At 42.4% G+C, this 19,773-nt stretch overlaps 2 protein-coding genes across 4 annotated transcripts in view; one reads left to right on the top strand and one right to left on the bottom strand.

Annotated features, from left to right (window-relative positions):
- Positions 1 to 169: 169 nt before the first annotated feature.
- Positions 170 to 2,749, bottom strand: LOC115178281 (protein dpy-30 homolog). 2 transcript variants are annotated; one of them, XM_029739391.1, is made up of 5 exons: positions 2,618 to 2,749; positions 1,173 to 1,213; positions 1,030 to 1,077; positions 563 to 705; positions 170 to 381 (listed from the first exon to the last, which is right to left on the bottom strand). In XM_029739391.1, the coding sequence occupies exons 2-5, from the start codon at positions 1,188 to 1,190 to the stop codon at positions 309 to 311; spliced, it is 282 nt and encodes a 93-aa protein (XP_029595251.1). In that variant the 5' UTR covers positions 1,191 to 1,213; positions 2,618 to 2,749; the 3' UTR covers positions 170 to 308. The 2 variants fall into 2 exon arrangements, with proteins under 2 accessions (XP_029595251.1, XP_029595250.1); XM_029739390.1 differs by having other exon boundaries at positions 2,500 to 2,621.
- A 6-nt stretch (positions 2,750 to 2,755) lies between these two features.
- The window catches only part of LOC115178277 (spastin), a 34,980-nt gene continuing 17,962 nt past the window's right edge, over positions 2,756 to 19,773 (top strand). For both annotated transcript variants that reach the window (XM_029739384.1, XM_029739383.1), the window contains exons 1-8: positions 2,756 to 3,133; positions 12,839 to 12,922; positions 13,285 to 13,368; positions 14,295 to 14,378; positions 14,895 to 15,085; positions 15,433 to 15,557; positions 17,470 to 17,563; positions 19,088 to 19,162. In XM_029739384.1, the coding sequence (XP_029595244.1) occupies positions 2,776 to 3,133; positions 12,839 to 12,922; positions 13,285 to 13,368; positions 14,295 to 14,378; positions 14,895 to 15,085; positions 15,433 to 15,557; positions 17,470 to 17,563; positions 19,088 to 19,162 (1,095 nt within the window). In that variant the 5' untranslated portion in view covers positions 2,756 to 2,775. The remainder of the gene's footprint in view (positions 3,134 to 12,838; positions 12,923 to 13,284; positions 13,369 to 14,294; positions 14,379 to 14,894; positions 15,086 to 15,432; positions 15,558 to 17,469; positions 17,564 to 19,087; positions 19,163 to 19,773) is intronic.

The raw sequence follows: 19,773 nt of genomic DNA, 5'->3' as shown, positions 1-19,773 counted from the left end.
AAGCGATGTTTCCTCTTGTAGGCATTTTGGTAAATGGACTGAATTTGAAATTAGAATAGTTTGCCCTGAATGGGACCATGATGCAAGGGAACTTTAGGTGCACACTGGTGTGTCTGTTTCGTAGATATTAGTTTACCTCTGACATTTACCCTAAAAGAAGAGTACCATATTTCCCTGCAGCACCATCTTTATTCTGGTTTAAAAAACTACATACACTATCATTAGTAAACATAACCATTGACAGAAACAACAATTTTCTTGATTTTAAACATATGGCCTCAAAGTGCACATTTCCATCTGTCTTGGGCTTAATTTCGATTTTCAAACTGTGATTTGTTCTTGAGAAGGAAGGCTGCTAAGAATTCAATAGGATTTGTAGGTCTGAAAGAGAAGACAAAATGGAGAAAGACTTTAAAGATGTGCCTATTAGCTTGACAATTACTTGTTACTCAAATGCTCTTCCCTTTTCATAGTACTGCCTGTTCAATGCATTTCCAAGCATGTCACACAGAAATGTGAATGGAAAAAAATGTGAGCCCCTGCACAGACATTTTCAACATACCTTTCCTTGGCCAGCACAGATAAGCCTTGAAGAAGAATGGGCACCACTGTCTGATCCAAATATGCCCTGGTGGGGAGCGACTGCAGATCCACCTTCTGTTTGGAGACCTTCTCTGTGTTGGCTTTCTCGTTTTCCACTATTCTCTACACAATGAGGTGGTGAAAGAGGAAGCAGAGATACAGAACTGTCACCAGTTACTGCTACTCTCACCACTATCCATGTATGTAAGCGTCTTAAAAGTGTACTCAGAATTGCAATCTCATGCAATGTAGCCGAACCAATTTGTACCAAAAAGCATAGGCGTCACACATTAGTGCCTGCTATGTTAGAGAGCTGTGCATACATTGCTTGTTCAGGAGACAATCAAGGTTACCACAATGCAGTGTGATAGTTTGAGTCTTTGAAATGGACCCCTTTGCATGGACATAATTTTCTGAAAAGCACAATAATCATATTGATGGTCATACCTGGATGTTTTCTGTCAGTCCATATTCAGAATGGGGATTTTCAGCAATCTAAAAAGGAGCAGAAATTAGTCTAAACTATAAAACACAACATTTAAATGAAGAGAACCACTTAAAATCCCTAACTACATCTGTATTAGACTTACTGGAGTGTTCCCCTCCATAGATTGGTCTGCATCTGTGTGATCTGAGAGAAACATACATTAATGTCAGCTAACATTACTACATTCTAGGCAATTCACTCTGGCTATCTACTCCAATTTCAGACAGCAGAATAACTGATGAATTTACGAACGCTCAACACCTGTTGAATATGGCCAGTGTCAGTAAAAATAGGCAAAAAAGCTTAATTAAATTGTTGCCAGCAGCACAGTTGCAGTCACCAACGCTCTGGATAACATGAAAATAGCCTAACCAGCTCTGCTAGGGCAAGTAAAATGGCCAGAGTGAGGTGTTCTCTCATTTATGTCTGGAAGTAGCTAGCAAGCTAGCTAACTTTAGCCAGTTAGCTTGGGTGATTGACTGCCGTTGTGAGGTCGGATCAACCTTACTCCTACACAGCCCTTCTGTAAATAGCACACCCAACTACCTCATCCCCATATTATTTTATTTTTTGCTATTTTGTACCCCAGTATCTCTACTTGCACATCATCTGCACATCTATCACTATTTCACCTCTATGGCCTATTTATTGCCTTACCTCCCCAATCTTACTACATTTGCACACACTGTACATATATTTTTCTATTGTGTTAGTTGACTGTACGTTTGTTTATCCCATGTGTAACTGTGTTGTTTTTGTCGCACTGCTTTGCTTTATCTTGGCCAGGTCTCAGTTGTAAATTAGAACTTGTTCTCAACTGGCCTGCCTGATTAAATAAAGGGGAAATTATACAAATAAAAAACTCCTCGGCCAGAGCGTCCAGCGTGCGCTCTAAACGCCCTGCGAGACGCTCTGAATTTACGAACACCGAGAGCGCTTACTGGCACTCCAGAGTGAATTTACGAACGCACCCGAAGAGGACAGTCAGTTAACGTAAATGTCTTCAGAATCATTCGGAGACCGATCCGAAACAATATAAAAATGTCAACAACCGCAAGGACGGTGGTTCTGTCATCGTTTATCTATAACGTAAGATACACACACTTACTCCAGACTAAGTTCAGGTAGATGACTAGTAACATAGCATTACCATCCATTCTTAAAAGCCAAAGAAGGTACCCTACAGGCGGGATAGCTACAGTAATGTTAAATGAATTCAAGAGGCGGGTAAAGTAACGTTACTTTAGCTCGTTGGCTGGCTAACGATATCATGTTAGCAACGACCTTCCATCGTGAACCAAGAGAGAGATCAGATTGGATGAAACCAATTGTTTGGGTATAATAAATATTTCAAGCTAAATGTATCGATAAAATTGACTACAATTATAATATAACTCACAAAAGTGCCGATAAACGAACATTTGACTTACCGTCCGCCATGTTTGTTGTTAGTATTTACGCAATGTCGGTGGTCTCTACGTAAACTCTTGTTTGCAGTTACGTACTTTCTATGATAGGACAAGAGGGCGCGTGCCCCTCCTCTCTTACCCTTTTGTTCGTTTGGTAACCGCCCCGTCCAATTGTATCAACATTTGGACCACCATGTCGGAGAATATGTGGCAACTGTAGACCCTGCTAAAGTTGAGGCAACCCAAGCAAAAGGAAAAACCGTTATGTAATGGATACGATAGCAAGTCGTCGGGTGAATGAGTTTTCCGGGAGGAAGAGGCAGCAGAAATAAGCGAGGCGCTGCAGGGTCTCCGCCCGACGGAGGGGACATCTGCGACCAGGTGTCACTACATAAACGAAATGTGTACTACTTCTTCTACCCACTGCTGGCGTTGTTTGCAGTGCTCCGTGTCCTAGTCTTGAATTTCGGCGTACTCTTCGCCTGGCTGTGCGAGCGGATGTCTCGCGCTATGGTTGCGAGACCCAAACAACGGGCAGCAGACGAACATGCGAACAAGGTGTGCAAGCAGGACAGCGGCGAGCAGATCAGAAACAGCCACAAACAAGCATTCGAGTACATCTCAGTGGCTTTGAGAATTGACGAGGATGACAAAGGTATTTTTTTCAGTGTAGTGTGACTGCTATTTGCAGCAGCACCACTGACTCTTGGCTAGCTGGGCTTAAACAGCAGTTGTCAAGCTATCAACTGTCATACACCATGTGTGGATAATGCAAACAAAGATACTACTGTCAATACAAATTGAAACAAAACTGGTTCAATTTAACTAGGCTTATTGATTCACACGCAGGCTCTTTACCCAAACAGCAAAGCAATGGAGCGTGTACAAATACTATGTTCTAAATACAAACCAGGAAGTAAAGAGAGATCCACAGTTTTTATAATGTCATCATGCAGACAAAGAGAGAACAGTTGTTCTGTCAATGACATTCAGTATGCAATCACATATAAAGATATTAGCTTATTGAACTGCAGATGCATATCTGTCCATTATACCACCACACTATTACTACAATGGCTTAATGTTGAACCGGTTGACAGTGTTATGCAGACTGTTCAATATGGCTAGGAGAATGTGCCTGACTCAACCTAGGTCTCAGACTGGCTGAATGCAGTCAGCCATATGGTATGCCCAGGGGCAATATATTAGTGGCTGAGTGCGGGGGACACCAACTAGTATAACTAGCCTGCGTAAATTAAGGTGCCAATGAATGTTTTACAGTTTAACAAAATGAAAATAACAAAGATAGGCAATACTGTATGGATATGCAAAAAAAAGCTAATATATACATGCTTAGTCGTCCTTTGTGCCACCATGTTTTTGAAACCAGGACAGTTTATATTCCCAATATACTGTCCACACACGCACAAGCCTATACAGTACAACAGCAGAGCTACTGCCTATCTGCATGTGCCTTTCTCCAATCTGTGATCCCAGGGGATCAATAGACATGTGCTTGGATGATGTGAGCCGACATTAATTGGTATCGTCAGCAGGGTGGAAAATGCCATACGATTCTCTCTCCTCTCCGAGTTGGCCGTGTCATCATGCATGAGCAAACTGAATTAATAGAGTTCCTCCCTGACTATTTACAATGTTTCAATGTACTGTAACTGGGGTGTAATCATTAGTCCAAACAGTTGGAAAAAGGAAGGTTTTGCAACTAAAACAAAAGTTTCTATTGGACAAATTCAGGTAGGTCCCTCCCCGCTTCGTTCCTCTTGCTTGCGTTTAAGAAACGCCTCCCCTCAATACACAGGGGCCGGAGCACATAGGAAAACAGTCTACAGTCAGTGCTATGTTTTGAAAGGCTATACTTTCATCACGTTGGTGAGTTTGGTTAGTTAGACCCGTGTTTTCAATGCAAACACCCAAAATGTATTGATTATGTTTCTCCCAGACTCCTAGGTCTGTCATAAGCTAACCTCGTCCCCAAGCTATTTTGCACAGTGGTGTCTTGAGAGTCAGGTTATAGATAAGCCAAACCCTTACTTTGCTGAAGGCAGAATTTTAAAACCCCTTTAGCATAGTAGTTGGAGTAAAGCAGAGATACTGGAATCCAGCCTAATCTTCCAGCCCTGGAAACCCACACATCTGCATCCTCGTCTTCTCTGCCAATGTTCGATTGACCTACTGAACTTGCTGGAGCGATGTGCCAAGGGGCTTACTGTACTCTACCACTATACTGTACTTGCTCAGGTATACTGTACTGCACCTGTACATAGCCCATCTGTAAACAGCCCATCTATCTACCTCATCCCCTTACTGTATTTATTTATCTTGCTCCTTTGCACCCCAGTATCTCTACTTGCACATTCATCTTCTGCACATCTAGCATTCCAGTGTTTAATTGCTATATTGTAATTACTTCACCACCATGGCCTATTTATTGCCTTAACTTACCTCATTTGCACTCACTGTATATAGACTTTTTTGCCCTTTTTTTTCTACTGTATTAGTGACTGTATGTTTTGTTTATTCCATGTGTAACTCTGTGTTGTTGTAAGTGTCGAATTGCTATACTTTATCTTGGCCAGGTCGCAGTTGCAAATGAGAACTTGTTCTCAACTAGCCTACCTGGTTAAATAAAGGTGAAAAAAAGGTTTAGCCTTAGTGCACACAGTCACACCAGTCCCAAACAATTTCAGACATTCAGGGGTTGACTGGATATTGTATATCAAATCGTATTTGTCACATGCGCCGAATACAACAGTGAAATGCTTACTTACAAGCCCTTAACCAAAAATATTTTAAGAAGTTAAGAAAGTGTTAAGTCAAAAATAATTATAACAGCAGCAGTAAAATAACAACAGTGAGGCTATATACAAGGGGTACTGGTACAGAGTCAATGTGTGGAGGCACCGGTTAGTCAAAGTAATTGCGGTAATATGTAGAGTTAAAGTGACTATCCATAGATAACAACCAGAGAGTAGCAGCAGTGTAAAAGAGGGTTCTGGGTAGCCCTTTGATAAGCTGTTCAGGAGTCTTGTGGCTTGGGGGGGGGGTAGAAGCCTTTTGGACTTGGACTTAGACTTGGCGCTCCGGTACCGCTTGCCGTATGGTAACAGAGAGTCATAGACTGTTCTAAGGTGGCTGGAGTCTGACACTTTTTAGGGCCTACCTCCGACCGCCTGGTAGAGATCCTTGATGGCAGGAAGCTTGGCCCCAGTGATGTACTGGGCCGTAAGCACTACCCTCTGTAGTGCCTTGCGGTCGGAGGCAGAGCAGTTGCCATACCAGGCAGTGATGCAACCAGTCAGGATGCTCTCGATGGTGCAGCTGTAGAACCTTTTGAGGACCAATGCCAAATCTTTTCAGTCTCCTGAGGGGGGAGTGTTTTGTCGTGCCCTCTTCACGACTGTCTTGGTGTGTTTGGACATGTTTGGACCATGAGGCTGTCTATAGGCCTGTCCCTATAGGCTGTCTTGTCGGTGATCAGGCCTACCACTGTTGTGTCATCGGCAAACTTGATGATGGTGTTGGAGTCGTGCCTGGCCATGCAGTCATGAGTGAACAGGGAGTACAGGAGGGGACTGAGCACGCACCTCTGAGGGGCCCCTGTGTTGAGGATCAGCGTGGCGGATGTGTTGTTACCTACCCTTATCACCTGGGGGCGGCCCGTCAGGAAGTCCAGGATCCAGTTGCAGAGGGAGGTGTTTTAGTCCCAGGTCAGTGATGAGCTTTGAGGGCACTATGGTGTTGAACGCTGAGCTGTAGTCAATGAATAGTATTCTCACATACAGTTGAAGTCGGAAGTTTACATACACCTTAGCCAAATACATTTCAACTCAGTTTTTCACTATTCCTGACATGTAATCCTTGTAAAAATCCCCTGTCTTAGGTCAGTTAGGATCACCACTTTATTTTAAGATTGTGAAATGTCAGAATAATAGTAGAGTGATTTATTTCAGCTTTTATTTTTTTCATCACATGGGTCAGAAGTTTACATACACTCAATTAGTATTTGGTAGCATTGCCTTTAAATTGTATAACTTGGGTCAAAAGTTTTGTGTAACCTTCCACAAGCTTCCCACAATAAGTTGGGTGAATTTCGGCCCATTCCTCCTGACAGAGCTGGTGTAACTGAGTCAGGTTTGTAGGTCTCCTTGCTCGCACACACTTTTTCAGTTCTGCCCACAAATTTCTATAGGATTGAGGTCAGGGCTTTGTGATAGCCACTCCAGTATAGAGGTCGACTGATTTAATCGGAATGGGCGATTTTGTTATTAGGGCCGATGTTATGAAAACTTGATAATCAGTAATCTGCATTTTTGGACACCGATTGTGACCGATTACATTGCACTCCACGAGGAGACTGCATGGCAGGCTGACTACCTGTTACATGAGTGCAGCAAGAAGCCAAGGTAAGTTGCTAGCTAGCATTAAACTTATAAAAAAATCTTAACATAATCACTAGTTAACTACACACGGTTGATGATATTACTAGTTTATCTAGCTTGTCCTGCGTTGCATATAATCAATGTGGTGCCTATTAATTTCTCATTGACCCAAGTTATACACGTCGCCAAACGGGTGATGATTTAACAAGCGCATTCACGGAAAAAGCACTGTCGTTGCACCAATGTGTACCTGACCATAAACATCAATGCCTTTCTTTAAAATCAATACACAAGTATATATTTTTTAAACTTGCATATTTAGTTAATATTGCCTGCTAACATTAATTTCTTTTAACTAGGGAAATTGTGTCACTTCTCTTGCGTTCCGTGCAAGCAGTCAGGGTATATGCAGCAGTTTGGGCCGCCTGGCTCGTTGCGAACTGTGTGAAGACCATTTATTCCTAACAAAGACCGTAATTAATTTGCCAGAATTGTACATAATTATGACATAACATTGAAGGTTGTGCAATGTAACAGCAATATTTAGACTTAGGGATGCCACCCGTTAGATAAAATACGGAACGGTTCTGTATTTCACTGAAAGAATAAACGTTTTGTTTTCGAAATTATAGTTTCCGGATTTGACCAAATTAATGACCTAAGGCTTGTATTTCTGTGTGTTATGTTATAATTAAGTCTATGATTTGATATTTGATAGAGCAGTCTGACTGAGCGGTGGTAGGCAGCAGCAGGCTCATAAGCATTCATTCAAATAGCACTTTCGTGCGTTTTCCAGCAGCTCTTCGCTGCGCTTCAAGCATTGAGCTGTTTATGACTTCAAACCTATCAACTCCTGAGATTAGGCTGGTGTAACCGATGTGAAATGGCTAGCTAGTTAGCAGGGTGCGCGCTAATAGCGTTTCGATCGGTGACGTCACTCGCTCTGAGACCTTGAAGTTGTTGTTCCCCTTGCTCTACATCGACCGCGGCTTTTGTGGAGCGATGGGTAACGATGCTTCGAGGGTGGCTGTTGTCCATGTGTTCCTGGTTCAAGCCCAGGTAGGGGCGAGGAGAGGGACGGAAGCTATACTGTTACACTGGCAATACTAAAGTGCCTATAAGAACATCCAATAGTCAAAGGTATATGAAATACAAATGGTATAGAGAGAAATAGTCCTATAATAACTACAACCTAACACTTCTTACCTGGGAATATTGAAGACTCATGTTAACCTCTCTCGGGTATGTGGGACGAAATCGTCCCACCTAGTCAACAGCCAGTGGAATCGAGTGGCGCGAAATTCAAAAACCTTAAAAATGCTATAACTTCAATTTCTCAAACATATTACTATTTTACACCATTTTAAAGACAAGACTCTCGTTAATCTAACCACATTGTCCGATTTCAAAAAGGCTTTACAACGAAAGAAAAAATTAGATTATGTCAGGAGAGTACCCAGCCAGAAATAATCACACACCCATTTTTCAAGCTAGCATATAATGTCACAAAAACCAAAACCACAGCTAAATGCAGCACTGACCTTTGATCTTCATCAGATGACACTCCTAGGACATTATGTTATACAATACATGCATGTTTTGTTCAATCAAGTTCATATTTATATCAAAAAACAGCTTTTTACATTAGCATGTGACGTTCAGAACTAGCAAACATACCGAAAACTTCCGGTGAATTTACTAAATTACTCACGATAAACGTTCACAAAAAACAATTATTTTAAGAATTATAGATACAGAACTCCTTTATGCAATCGCGGTGTCAGATTTTAAAATAGCTTTTCGGCAAAAGCACATTTTGCAAAATTCTGAGTAGATAACTCGCCATCACGGGCTAGCTAATTTGACACCCACCAAGTTTGGCGTTCACTAAACTCAGAATTACTATAAGAAAAATTGGATTACCTTTGCTGCACTCCCAGGACTTCTACTTCAACCACAAATGTTGTTTTGGTTCAAAATAATCCATAGTTATGTTCAAATATCCTCTGTTTTGTCCGTGCGTTCAGGTCCCTATCCGAACGATGACACGCGGACGCATGTCGTGACGACAAAAAAATTCAAAATATTCCATTACCGTACTTCGAAGCATGTCAAACGCTGTTTAAATCAATTTTTATGCGATTTTTCTCATAAAATAGTGATAATATTCCGACCGGAGACGTTGTTTTCATTCAAAGACTGAAAGAAGAAAATGGTGTATTCACGTGCACGCGCGCACCCGTGTCATTGTTCTCAGATCGACCACTATCCAAAAACACCCCTACTGTTTTTCAGCCAGGGACTGCAGAGTCATCATTCCCCGTTCTGGCACCTTCTGAGAGCCTATGGGAGCCTTAGAAAATGTGACGTTACATTTTGTTTTCGATAAAGAGGCTATAGAAACCCAAGAAATGGTCAGAGAGGGCACTTCCTGTATAGAATCTTCTCAGTTTTTGGCCTGCCATATGAGTTCTGTTATACTCACAGACACCATTCAAACAGTTTTAGAAACTTTAGGGTGTTTTCTATCCAAATCAAACAATTATATGCATATTCTAGTTTCTGGGCAGGAGTAATAACCAGATTAAATCAGGTATGTTTTTTATCCGGACATGAAAATACTGCCCCCTACCCAAGAGAGGTTAAAAGGAACCACCAGTTTTCATGTTTTGAGCAAGGTACTTAAACGTTAGCTTTTTTACATGGCACATATTGCACTTTTACTTTCTTCTCCAACACTTTGTTTTTGGATTATTTAAACCAAATTGAAAGTTTCATTATTTATTTGAGGCTAAATTGATTTTATTGATGTATTATATTAAAAGTTAAAATAAGTGTTCATTCAGTATTGTTGTAATTGTCATTACAAATCAATAAATAAAAACGTCCGATTTAATCGGCATTGGGTTTTTTGGGTCCTCCAATAATCGGCATCGGTTTTTTTTGGGGGGTCCTCCAATAACCGGCAGCGGCTTTTTTTGGGCCCTCCAATAACCGGCAGCGGCTTTTTTTGGGCCCTCCAATAATCGGCAGCGGATTTTTTTGGCCCTCCAATAATCGGTATCGGCATTGAAAAATCATAATGGTCGACCTCTACTCCAATACCTTAACTTTGTTGTCCTTAAGCCATTTTGCCACAACTTTGGAAGTATACTTGGGGTCATTGTGCATTTGGAAGATCCATTTGCGACCAAGCTTTAACTTCCTGACTGATGTCTTCAGATGTTGCTTCAATATATCCACATCATTTTCTTTCCTCATGATGCCATCTATTTTGTGAAGTACACCAGTCCCTCCTGCAGCAAAGCACCCCCACAACATGATGCTGCCAACCCCGTGCTTCACGGTTGGGATGGTGTTCTTCGGCTTGCAAGCATCCCCCTTTTCCCTCCAAACATAACAATGGTCATTATAGCCAAACATTTCTATTTTGGTTTCAGCAGACCAGAGGATATTTCTCCAAAAAGTACAATCTTTGTTCCCATGTGCAATTGCAAACCATAGTCTGGCTTTTTTATGGCGGTTTTGGAGGAGTGGCTTCTTCCTTGCTGAGCGGCCTTACAGGTTATGTCGATATAGGACTTGTTTTCTGTGGATATAGATACTTTTGTACCTGTTTCCTCCAGCATCTTCACAAGGTCCTTTGCTGTTGTTCTGGAATTGATTTGCACTTTTCCCAACAAAGTACGTTCATCTCAAGGAGTCAAAACGCGTCTCCTTCCTGAGCGGTATGACTGCTGCATGGTCCCATGGTGTTTATACTTGCGTACTATTGTTTATACAGATGAACATGGTACCTTCAGGCATTTGGAATTTGCACACAAGGATGAACCAGACTTGTGGAGGTCTGTGGTTTTGGCTGATTTATTTTGATTTTTCCACAATGTCAAGCAAAGAGGCACTGAGTTTGAAGGTAGGCCTTGAAATACATCCACAGGTACACCTCCAATTGACTGAAATGATGTCAATTAGCCTATCAAAAGCTTCTAAAGCCATGACATAATTTTCTGGAATTTCCCAAGCTGTTTAAATGCACAGTCAACTTAGTGTATGTAAACTTCTGACTCACTGGAATTGTGATACAGTGAATTATAAGTGAAATAATCTGTCTGTAAACAATTGTTGGAAAAATGACTTGTGTCTTGCACAAGGTAGTTGTCCTAACCGATTTATAAGAAATGTGTGGAGTGGTTGAAAAACGAGTTTTAATGACTCCAACCTAAGTGTATGTAAACTTCCATCTTCAACTGTACGTGATCATAGTTCGTCTATTTTATTTACCATTGATTGTACATTGGCTAATAGGACCGATGGTAAAGGGAGATTACCCGCTTGGCGTCGGATCCTTAAAAGGCAACCAGATCTTCGTCCCCTATAGCTCCGTCTCTTTCTCCTGCGAATGACAGGGATGAGGGCCTTGTCGGGCTTCTGAAGTAAATTCTTCCCTTCTGACTCATTGAAGAAAAAGTATTCCTCCAGTACGGGGTGAGTAATCGCTGTCCTGATATCTAGAAGCTATTTTCGATCATAACACACAGTGGCAGAAACATTATGTACAAAATAAGTTTAAAATAACGTGAAAAAACACACACAGCCTTGTGCTCTTTTTCAACCAGGCCCCTCCCATATCAGACATCCCGTTTCCCTGTGTGGCACCATTGTGATGGGGTGAGGAGAGAAAGTGGTTTTGGCATCACAGAACAAAGGGCCTGGTTGAGGGCCTTGGACACTTTTGTACGCTTTGCCCTCCCTCTGGGAGTGTGGAGAATGCCATCACTTTGAACAGGAATCCCCCAGTATGCCGCACTGTTGGCCCACATCTTTTGAAAAAACGACTGGGTTATCGAAATCTAGGTTTGTGTCACTGAAAGATGGGGCATTCCCAGTCCCTGTTTTGGTCTATCTAAATGTCCTACTTTGTTTTTATCATGGTTGGACATTAGCTTATATATGGAATTAGATCTGGAATTGTTTATCTTATAAGTCATGACCTTTTCAATGAAGGCTAAGCCTATATCACATCCCTCTATTTATTTGCAATTAAAGGCTCTGGCCTATATGATGCCCCTAAGTAATCTAAACTGGTAGAAATGAGTGGTGGTTTGAAGTGAAAGTCAAATCCACCTTATTTATTTATATATTGAAATGGGGAGGGCCGGAGTGGCAGCTATCATTGTCCTTAAATGGCTAGAGAGGATACAATGACATTTTTCATATTGCTAAGATCCTAATAGAAGCAATACATAGATCAGAGCATGCAATGTAATAAAAAAAGAAATAAACGTTTTGCAATGGAAAAACTAAAATCAGCAATTCTTATGACAATTCCTCACTGTTTCAGCCAGTTTTTCAGTTTAGTGCCTAATGAACGCAACTCGGCTGAACCCAGTAGAATGTTAGGGTCTGTCTGCCTGCCATGGGGATTAGGGAGCCCCTGTCTCAATAATACTCAGAATCACTCATAAGGAGTGGATATGCTGTATATTCCCACAGCTATAAAAATCAGTCCCATGACTTAAACCCCTCTGGCCTGGAGCAGTGTTAAGAGACCGGGTCAGTCATGTGAAATTATTCATTATAGTTCACTTCATTATAGTTTACGCACTGATTGATCCATGAGTCTCTGTACCCTTGTTTGAGGTCATGATTGACTGTCTGTCATGCATATATATATTTTTTTACTACTCTTCCAATGCCTCTTGAGATGCTATACCTTTTAGGCAACACATAAAGCATGTAAAATATGTAGCCTAAAATATGTACCCTAATGCATGGCAAATATGTATTGTACACTAAAGGATGCTTAGCCTACTGCAAGTTGCATTCATCTCATCCTTTTACTTTGACTTTTGTTGGATCTTATTTGACTGTGAGCAATTTCTTTGTATGTACTCTAACCTCAAATTGCTTTTTTTCTGTGCCTGTCTGACTGTCCCGACTTGTGGTTTGTGTGTTACTAGTGCACAAGGAACAGGCAGTCCAGTGGTACAAACGCGGAATCGCAGAGCTCGAGAGGGGCATCGCGATCGAGGTAACTGAAAACGGTGAGTTGACTGTGCATACTTTTGCTGTATTTTGTATTCCCTAGGACCTATAGTGCAGATTTCTTGAACAACTCTGGTCCTGGAGAGCTTAGTGATAAGCAGGGTTTTGTTTCAACCTAGTATTAACACACATGGTTCAGCTAGTCGCTGTCCTGATTGAAGACCATGCTCAGCTGATTATTGTAAGCACCTAGTGTGTGTGGCTGCTGGGCTGGAACAAAAAACTGCATACCCAGTAGCTCTAGGAGCGGAGTTGGAGACCTCTGCTATAGCAACAAACAAAAAAAAATCAGTAGTGGAAAACAAAGATGAAAACTGCTATTTTACTAATAGATTTGTTTTTAATCTCTCTTCTCTTCTAGGCGAGAAATATGAACGTGATAAACGTCTACAGGCCAAGATGATCACCAATCTGATCATGGCAAAGGATCGCCTGGAGCTTTTAGGTGAGAATCAAGCATTTACATTTACATTACATTTTAGTCATTTAGCAGACACTCTTATCCAGAGCGACTTTCAGTAGTGAATGCATACATGTCATACAATTTCATACATTTTTTTTTTTCTGTGCTGGCCCCCCGTGGGAATTGAACCCACAACCCTGGCGTTGCAAACACCATGCTCTACCATGCTCTACCAACTGAGCTACAGTTATACGTTCATTGTGTCGGCATTCCTCCTTGAACTTTTTTTTCTCTTCCTATTATTCTTCAATTCATTGTTGGGAAGGGCCCGTAAGTAAGCATTTCACTGTTAGTCTACACCTGTTTATGAAGCATGTGACAATTAAAATTTGATTTGATTTAAAATATTGAATTTGAATATTAAAACTGAATGAAATATTCATTCAATTCAGTTTCAAATCTGGAAATTCAAGTTTTTTTATTAATTTATTTTTTATTTAACCTTTTATTTTGATAGGCAAATCAGTTAACAACATTCTTATTTACAATGACGGCCAAACCTGGACGATGCTGGGCCAATTGTGCGCCGCCCTATGGGACTCCCAATCACGGCCAGATGTGATACAGCCTGGATTCGAACCAGGGACTGACTCTTGCACTGAGATGCAGTGCCTTAGACTGCTGCGCCACTCAGGAGCCCATATGGCTACTATGTTTTGCTTTGCTGCCTAAGACACTGACAATCCTCTCAGCCCTACCCCATATGCCTCTTTTTTTGGATGTGGCATGACAACTTAACTTAGGCACCATCCCAAAACATTGCTGTTTGTCCCCCATTTAAAGAATCATGGCCCTTATTTTATTTGGTTATTTTAATATAATTTCCTTTTCTTCTCCTTTTCCCTCCCTTCTCTTATTCCCTTTCCCAATTTCGTTTTGTTTTTGTTGTTGTCATTCCTGTTGTATAGCAAAGCTGTGTTCAGGGCCAGCTCAGAGAGACATCTATACAGAGAGCTCAAACCAGTCATACCATAACGGGCATCTACGCTCAGGTGGGTGCTTACCGGGAATCTGCTTTCAGTTGTCATGACTGGTTTCTTAAAAGTGTTGTTTTCAGGGGTGTCATTGTTCCTCATTATTCAGAAACCTACTTTTCCTGTTTTTTCCTATTTCATCTTTGAATGCCTATGTACAGTAAGCTCCCTTCAAGTTAAGTGTTACCGATTTATTTATTTGACTCTTTCTGCTGCTTTGTCTGTGTATTTATCAATATGTTCTTCACATTGACACTGATAGCTACCTCAAACTACAGTCACATTTCTCTTCCATAGAAACACTGGCGGGTGTTTATCCAGCTTTGTCCAGTGACTACAGGGACTAGAAGTTTGAAGTCTGTTGGACCTGTTCAGATTCACAGTCTAAGACTAAATCAGGCCTGGAGAATCATATGCCTCTACTGAAGGGACATTAGCTCACACACAGCTTAATTAAATGTCCTAGAACTACCATACTGATAAATCATCGATCATTTATCTCAATTGTTCTAACAGTCTCCTTGCTCTTGGCAGTAACTGGAGCCGTACCCAAAAAGAGGGACTCCCTGACTACTCACTCCAGTCACTCCCTCCCACGACCAAAGCAAACAGCAAAAAAAACCTTGGCGGCAGGCCACGGGGGTCATCAGCGCTCCCCCAGCTTCAGTGGGCCCTCCAGCAGTCACACACAGCACAGACCGGCCCCCCAGTCCAACAGCAACAAGGTGAGACACAGATTGTCTTCCCTCAACTAACTCCACATCTAGCCAAGAATCCAGGGTCCATATTGATAGTGTCTGAGTAGGAATGCTGATCTAGGACCAGTTCCTCCCTGTCAATGCAAATTGTATTAATTATGCTCTAAAAGGAATAACTGATCCTAGACTGGCACTACTGCCACGGACTAAAAAAAGCTGGAATAAAAGAACATCTCCAGTCTATATCCATTTTTAAAGAAGGGAAGACAAAATTGACAAACTTAAGAAAATAGGAACATTTCCAATCATCATCACAAGAGATTAGCTTGTTTAAAATCGTAACCAAATCTGAACTCATGGTTCTTTTGTTATAGGGTAAAGCGGGCTGTAAACCCACCACCACCACATCCATGTCCCCACTGAAGAACAGGGACATGAAGAACTTGAAGAATGTGGACAGCAAGCTTGCCAACCTCATCCTTAGTGAGATCATAGACAGGTGAAAGACAATGATTTAGAGTGTTATGTACACTGCTCAAAAAAAATAAAGGGAACACTAAAATAACACATCCTAGATCTGAATGAATGAAATAATCTTATTAAATACTTTTTTCTTTACATAGTTGAATGTGCTGACAAAATCACACACAAATAATAATAATAATCAATGGAAATCCAATTTATCAACCCATGGAGGTCTGGATTTGGAGTCACACTCAAAATTAAAGTGGAAAACCACACTACAGGCTGATCCAACTTTGATGTAATGTCCTTAAAACAAGTCAAAATGAGGCTCAGTAGTGTGTGTGGCCTCCACGTGCCTGTATGACCTCCCTACAATGCCTGGGCATGCTCCTGATGAGGTGGCGGATGGTCTCCTGAGGGATCTCCTCCCAGACCTGGACTAAAGCATCCGCCAACTCCTGGACAGTCTGTGGTGCAACGTGGCATTGGTGGATGGAGCGAGACATGATGTCCCAGATGTGCTCAATTGGATTCAGGTGTGGGGAGCGGGCGGGCCAGTCCATAGCATCAATGCCTTCCTCTTGCAGGAACTGCTGACACACTCCAGCCACATGTCTTGCATTAGGAAGAACCCAGGGCCAACCGCACCAGCAGGGTCACAAGGGGTCTGAGGATCTCATCTCGGTACCTAATGGCAGTCAGGCTACTTCTGGTGAGCACATGGAGGGCTGTGCGGCCCCCCAAAGAAATGCCACCCCACACCATGACTGACCCACCGCCAAACCGGTCATGCTGGAGGATGTTGCAGGCAGCAGAACGTTCTCCACGGCGTCTCCAGACTGTCACGTCTGTCACATGTGCTCAGTGTGAACCTGCTTTCATCTGTGAAGAGCACAGGGCGCCAGTGGCGAATTTGCCAATCTTGGTGTTTTCTGGCAAATGCCAAACGTCCTGCACGGTGTTGGGCTGTAAGCACAACCCCCACCTGTGGACGTCGGGCCCTCATACCACCCTCATGGAGTCTGTTTCTGACCATTTGAGCAGACACATGCACATTTGTGGCCTGCTGGAGGTAATTTTGCAGGGCTCTGGCAGTGCTCGTCCTGCTCCTCCTTGCACAAAGGCGGAGGTAGCGGTCCTGCTGCTGGGTTGTTGCCCTCCTACGGCCTCCTCCACGTCTCCTGATGTACTGGCCTGTCTCCTGGTAGCTCCTCCATGCTCTGGACACTACGCTGACAGACACAGCAAACCTTCTTGCCACAGCTCGTATTGATGTGCCATCCTGGATGAGCTGCACTACCTGGGCCACTTGTGTGGGTTGTAGACTCCGTCTCATGCTACCACTAGAGTGAAAGCACCGCCAGCATTCAAAAGTGACCAAAACATCAGCCAGGAAGCAGAGGAACTGAGAAGTGGTCTGTGGTCCCCACCTGCAGAACCACTCCTTTATTGGGGGTGTCTTGCTAATTGCCTATAATTTCCACCTGTTGTCTATTCCATTTGCACAACAGCATGTGAAATTTATTGTCAATCAGTGTTGCTTCCTAAGTGGACAGTTTGATTTCACAGAAGTGTGATTGACTTGGAGTTACATTGTGTTGTTTAAGTGTTCCCTTTATTTTTTTTGAGCAGTGTATTATTCACTGGACGTAAAGCATGTGCTTTGCAAGGTGTCTCAGTTTGGAACACAATAGACGTTGACTGCTTGACCTGGGTCGTGTTCAATAGGGCACACCGGTGCAACACTTTTTATAACGTTTTGGCACTGAAAAGTCCTGCCTGCCTGTGTCTGTCTTTGCTGCCTAATTAATACAACCCAGGCAGAGTTGAGTATGTCTATATTTCTGTATGGGAATGAGCACTCAGACCAGTCGTGTGTGTGTGTGTGTGTGTGTGTGTGTGTGTGTGTGTGTGTGTGCGTGCGCTCCTTCCTTCCTTCCTTCCAGTGGCACATCAGTGAGGTTCGAGGACGTTGCTGGCCAGGAGCTGGCTAAACAGGCCCTACAGGAAATAGTCATCCTGCCTGCACTGAGGCCAGAGGTGAGATTGGAGAGGAACAGCAATTCACTGGACCATGGAGTGTATATGGTAGTCTTTTCACAGGCTGTTATGGGCAGCCTCTTACAAAGTATCACCTCTCAGTAACATCGTCAGTAAAAATGTTGAGCAGCAACCGTTAATGTGGGCAGTCCTAACATAATGGTCTGTTTTTTTTTGTTCTGTTGATTTAACTAGGCAAGTCGGTTAAGAACAAATTCTTATTTACAATGATGGCCTACAAAGGTGTCTCAGAGTGAGTGCTGATCTAGGATCGGTTTTGCCTTTTCAATCATAATGAATAAGGGGGCGAAGCGTGGATACGAGAATGTGTTCAAGCTTTATAGGAGGGGATTTTTTATTTTGGAGCACCAGTTCACCTAGAAAAATAATCAGCCCGCTGACAATTGTTGTAATGATTAGGCTTCGTTGTACCACTGTTTGTTTCCATGTGCCATAGAGGGGAAAAAGGCAGCGCTTCGGTTGCACCATTACTACAAAGAAAAGCGCCTGTCTCTAGCCCAAACCGTTCGAAAGTTGTCACCATATTACCGGCGCTATGGATGGATGCATCTCCATTGGTGGGCCTCATTTTACATTCATAAACCATGTCGCAAGCCATTCTAAAACTATTTGTGGGCCAATAACGTCTTGTTCAGTCATGTTACGCAACAGTGGTAGGCCTGATTACCAACAATGATAAGACAGCCTACAGGGAAGAGGTGACAGCCCTGGCAGAGTAGTGCCAGGAATATTTTTGGTTGTTGATGGGGTCGCAGTGGAGAAGGTCAAAAGCTTCAAGTTCCTCGGCATGCACCTCACTGACACCCTGAAATGGTCCCTTCACACAGACAGCGTGGTGAAGGCACGACAGCGCCTCTTCAACCTCAGGAGGTTGAAGAAATTCAGCTTGGCCCCTAGGATCCTCACAAACTTCTACAGATGGACCATTGAGAGCATCCTGTCGGGCTGTATCACAGCCTGGTACGGCAATTGCGCCATCCAGGATGTTGCGATGAGCCCAACGCATCACCGGGGGCACACTGCCTGCCCTCCAGGACATCTACGGCATCTGGTGTCACAGAAAGGCCAAGAAAATCAAGGAACTCAGCCACCCGAGCCACGGCCTGTTCACCCCGTTACCATCTAGAAAGAGGAGACCGTACAGGTGTATCAATGCTGGGGCCGAGAGACTGAAAAACAGCTTTTATCTCCAGGCCATCAGACTGTTAAACAGTCACCACTAGCCGGCCTCTGCCCAGTACCCTGCCCTGAACCTTAGTCACTGTTACTAGCTAGCTACCACCTGGTACTCTACTCTGCACATTAGAGACTGCTGCCCTATGTACATAGTCATTGAACACTGGTCACTTTAGTCATGTTTATGTACTGTTTTACCCACTTTATACTTTATGTATACAGTAAATGTTAAATCAGTAATTTATTGATGCTGATAGGCTATGTATTGCTCTGTAATTTTGAACTTCAGGACTATGAAAAAAGTGCTGAGTAGATGTTTTTTTCCAGTTGTTTACAGGCTTGAGGGCTCCAGCACGAGGCCTTTTGCTCTTCGGTCCTCCTGGCAACGGAAAGACAATGCTGGTGAGTGTGGTGCAGTACCATTTGGTATTGGCAAGAGACCGAATGAGAAATTATTAGTAGAGTGGGTCTTGGTTAGGCTCCCAAAGATCACAAGTGATCATGATATAACGTAACAATTGTCATAGAAAAACGCACAAAACTATACATTTGTAAAATCTTTATAATATAAGACTAATATAATGAATATAGACAGTGGATAGAGTCCTTTCACTGGATTAGCTGGTGGAGACATCCTCTGACTACGAGATGCTTTGTCCAAGAGTAGAGTTGGTTTAGGTCTAAGTTTGTAAGTACATTTTATATTTGTTATTTTTTTTACATGGTGGTACTTTGACAGAGTACTATGACCGATGGCACAGAATGATGTAAGGATAGGCTAAATCCGTGGAAAATTTTATTTTGTTTTTCTGTCATACAAAATTGCATTATCCATCATGAATGTAGTTTAGCCATCGTTCATGTACTCTAGTATGTACTCAATCTCACAAAATGTGTCTGACCTGCATTACAACAAATGGTGATTCTATAGAGCAGGAATTTGGATATGTTATCAAATTTAAAACAAAGCGAACAGAAAAAATGAATTTAAGGATTATAGAGCATATCGTTGA

The sequence above is a fragment of the Salmo trutta genome, chromosome 38, assembly GCF_901001165.1.
Source record: "Salmo trutta chromosome 38, fSalTru1.1, whole genome shotgun sequence".
In the NCBI taxonomy this organism is placed as follows: domain Eukaryota; kingdom Metazoa; phylum Chordata; class Actinopteri; order Salmoniformes; family Salmonidae; genus Salmo; species Salmo trutta.
This window is presented reverse-complemented; position numbering and strand designations above follow the sequence as displayed.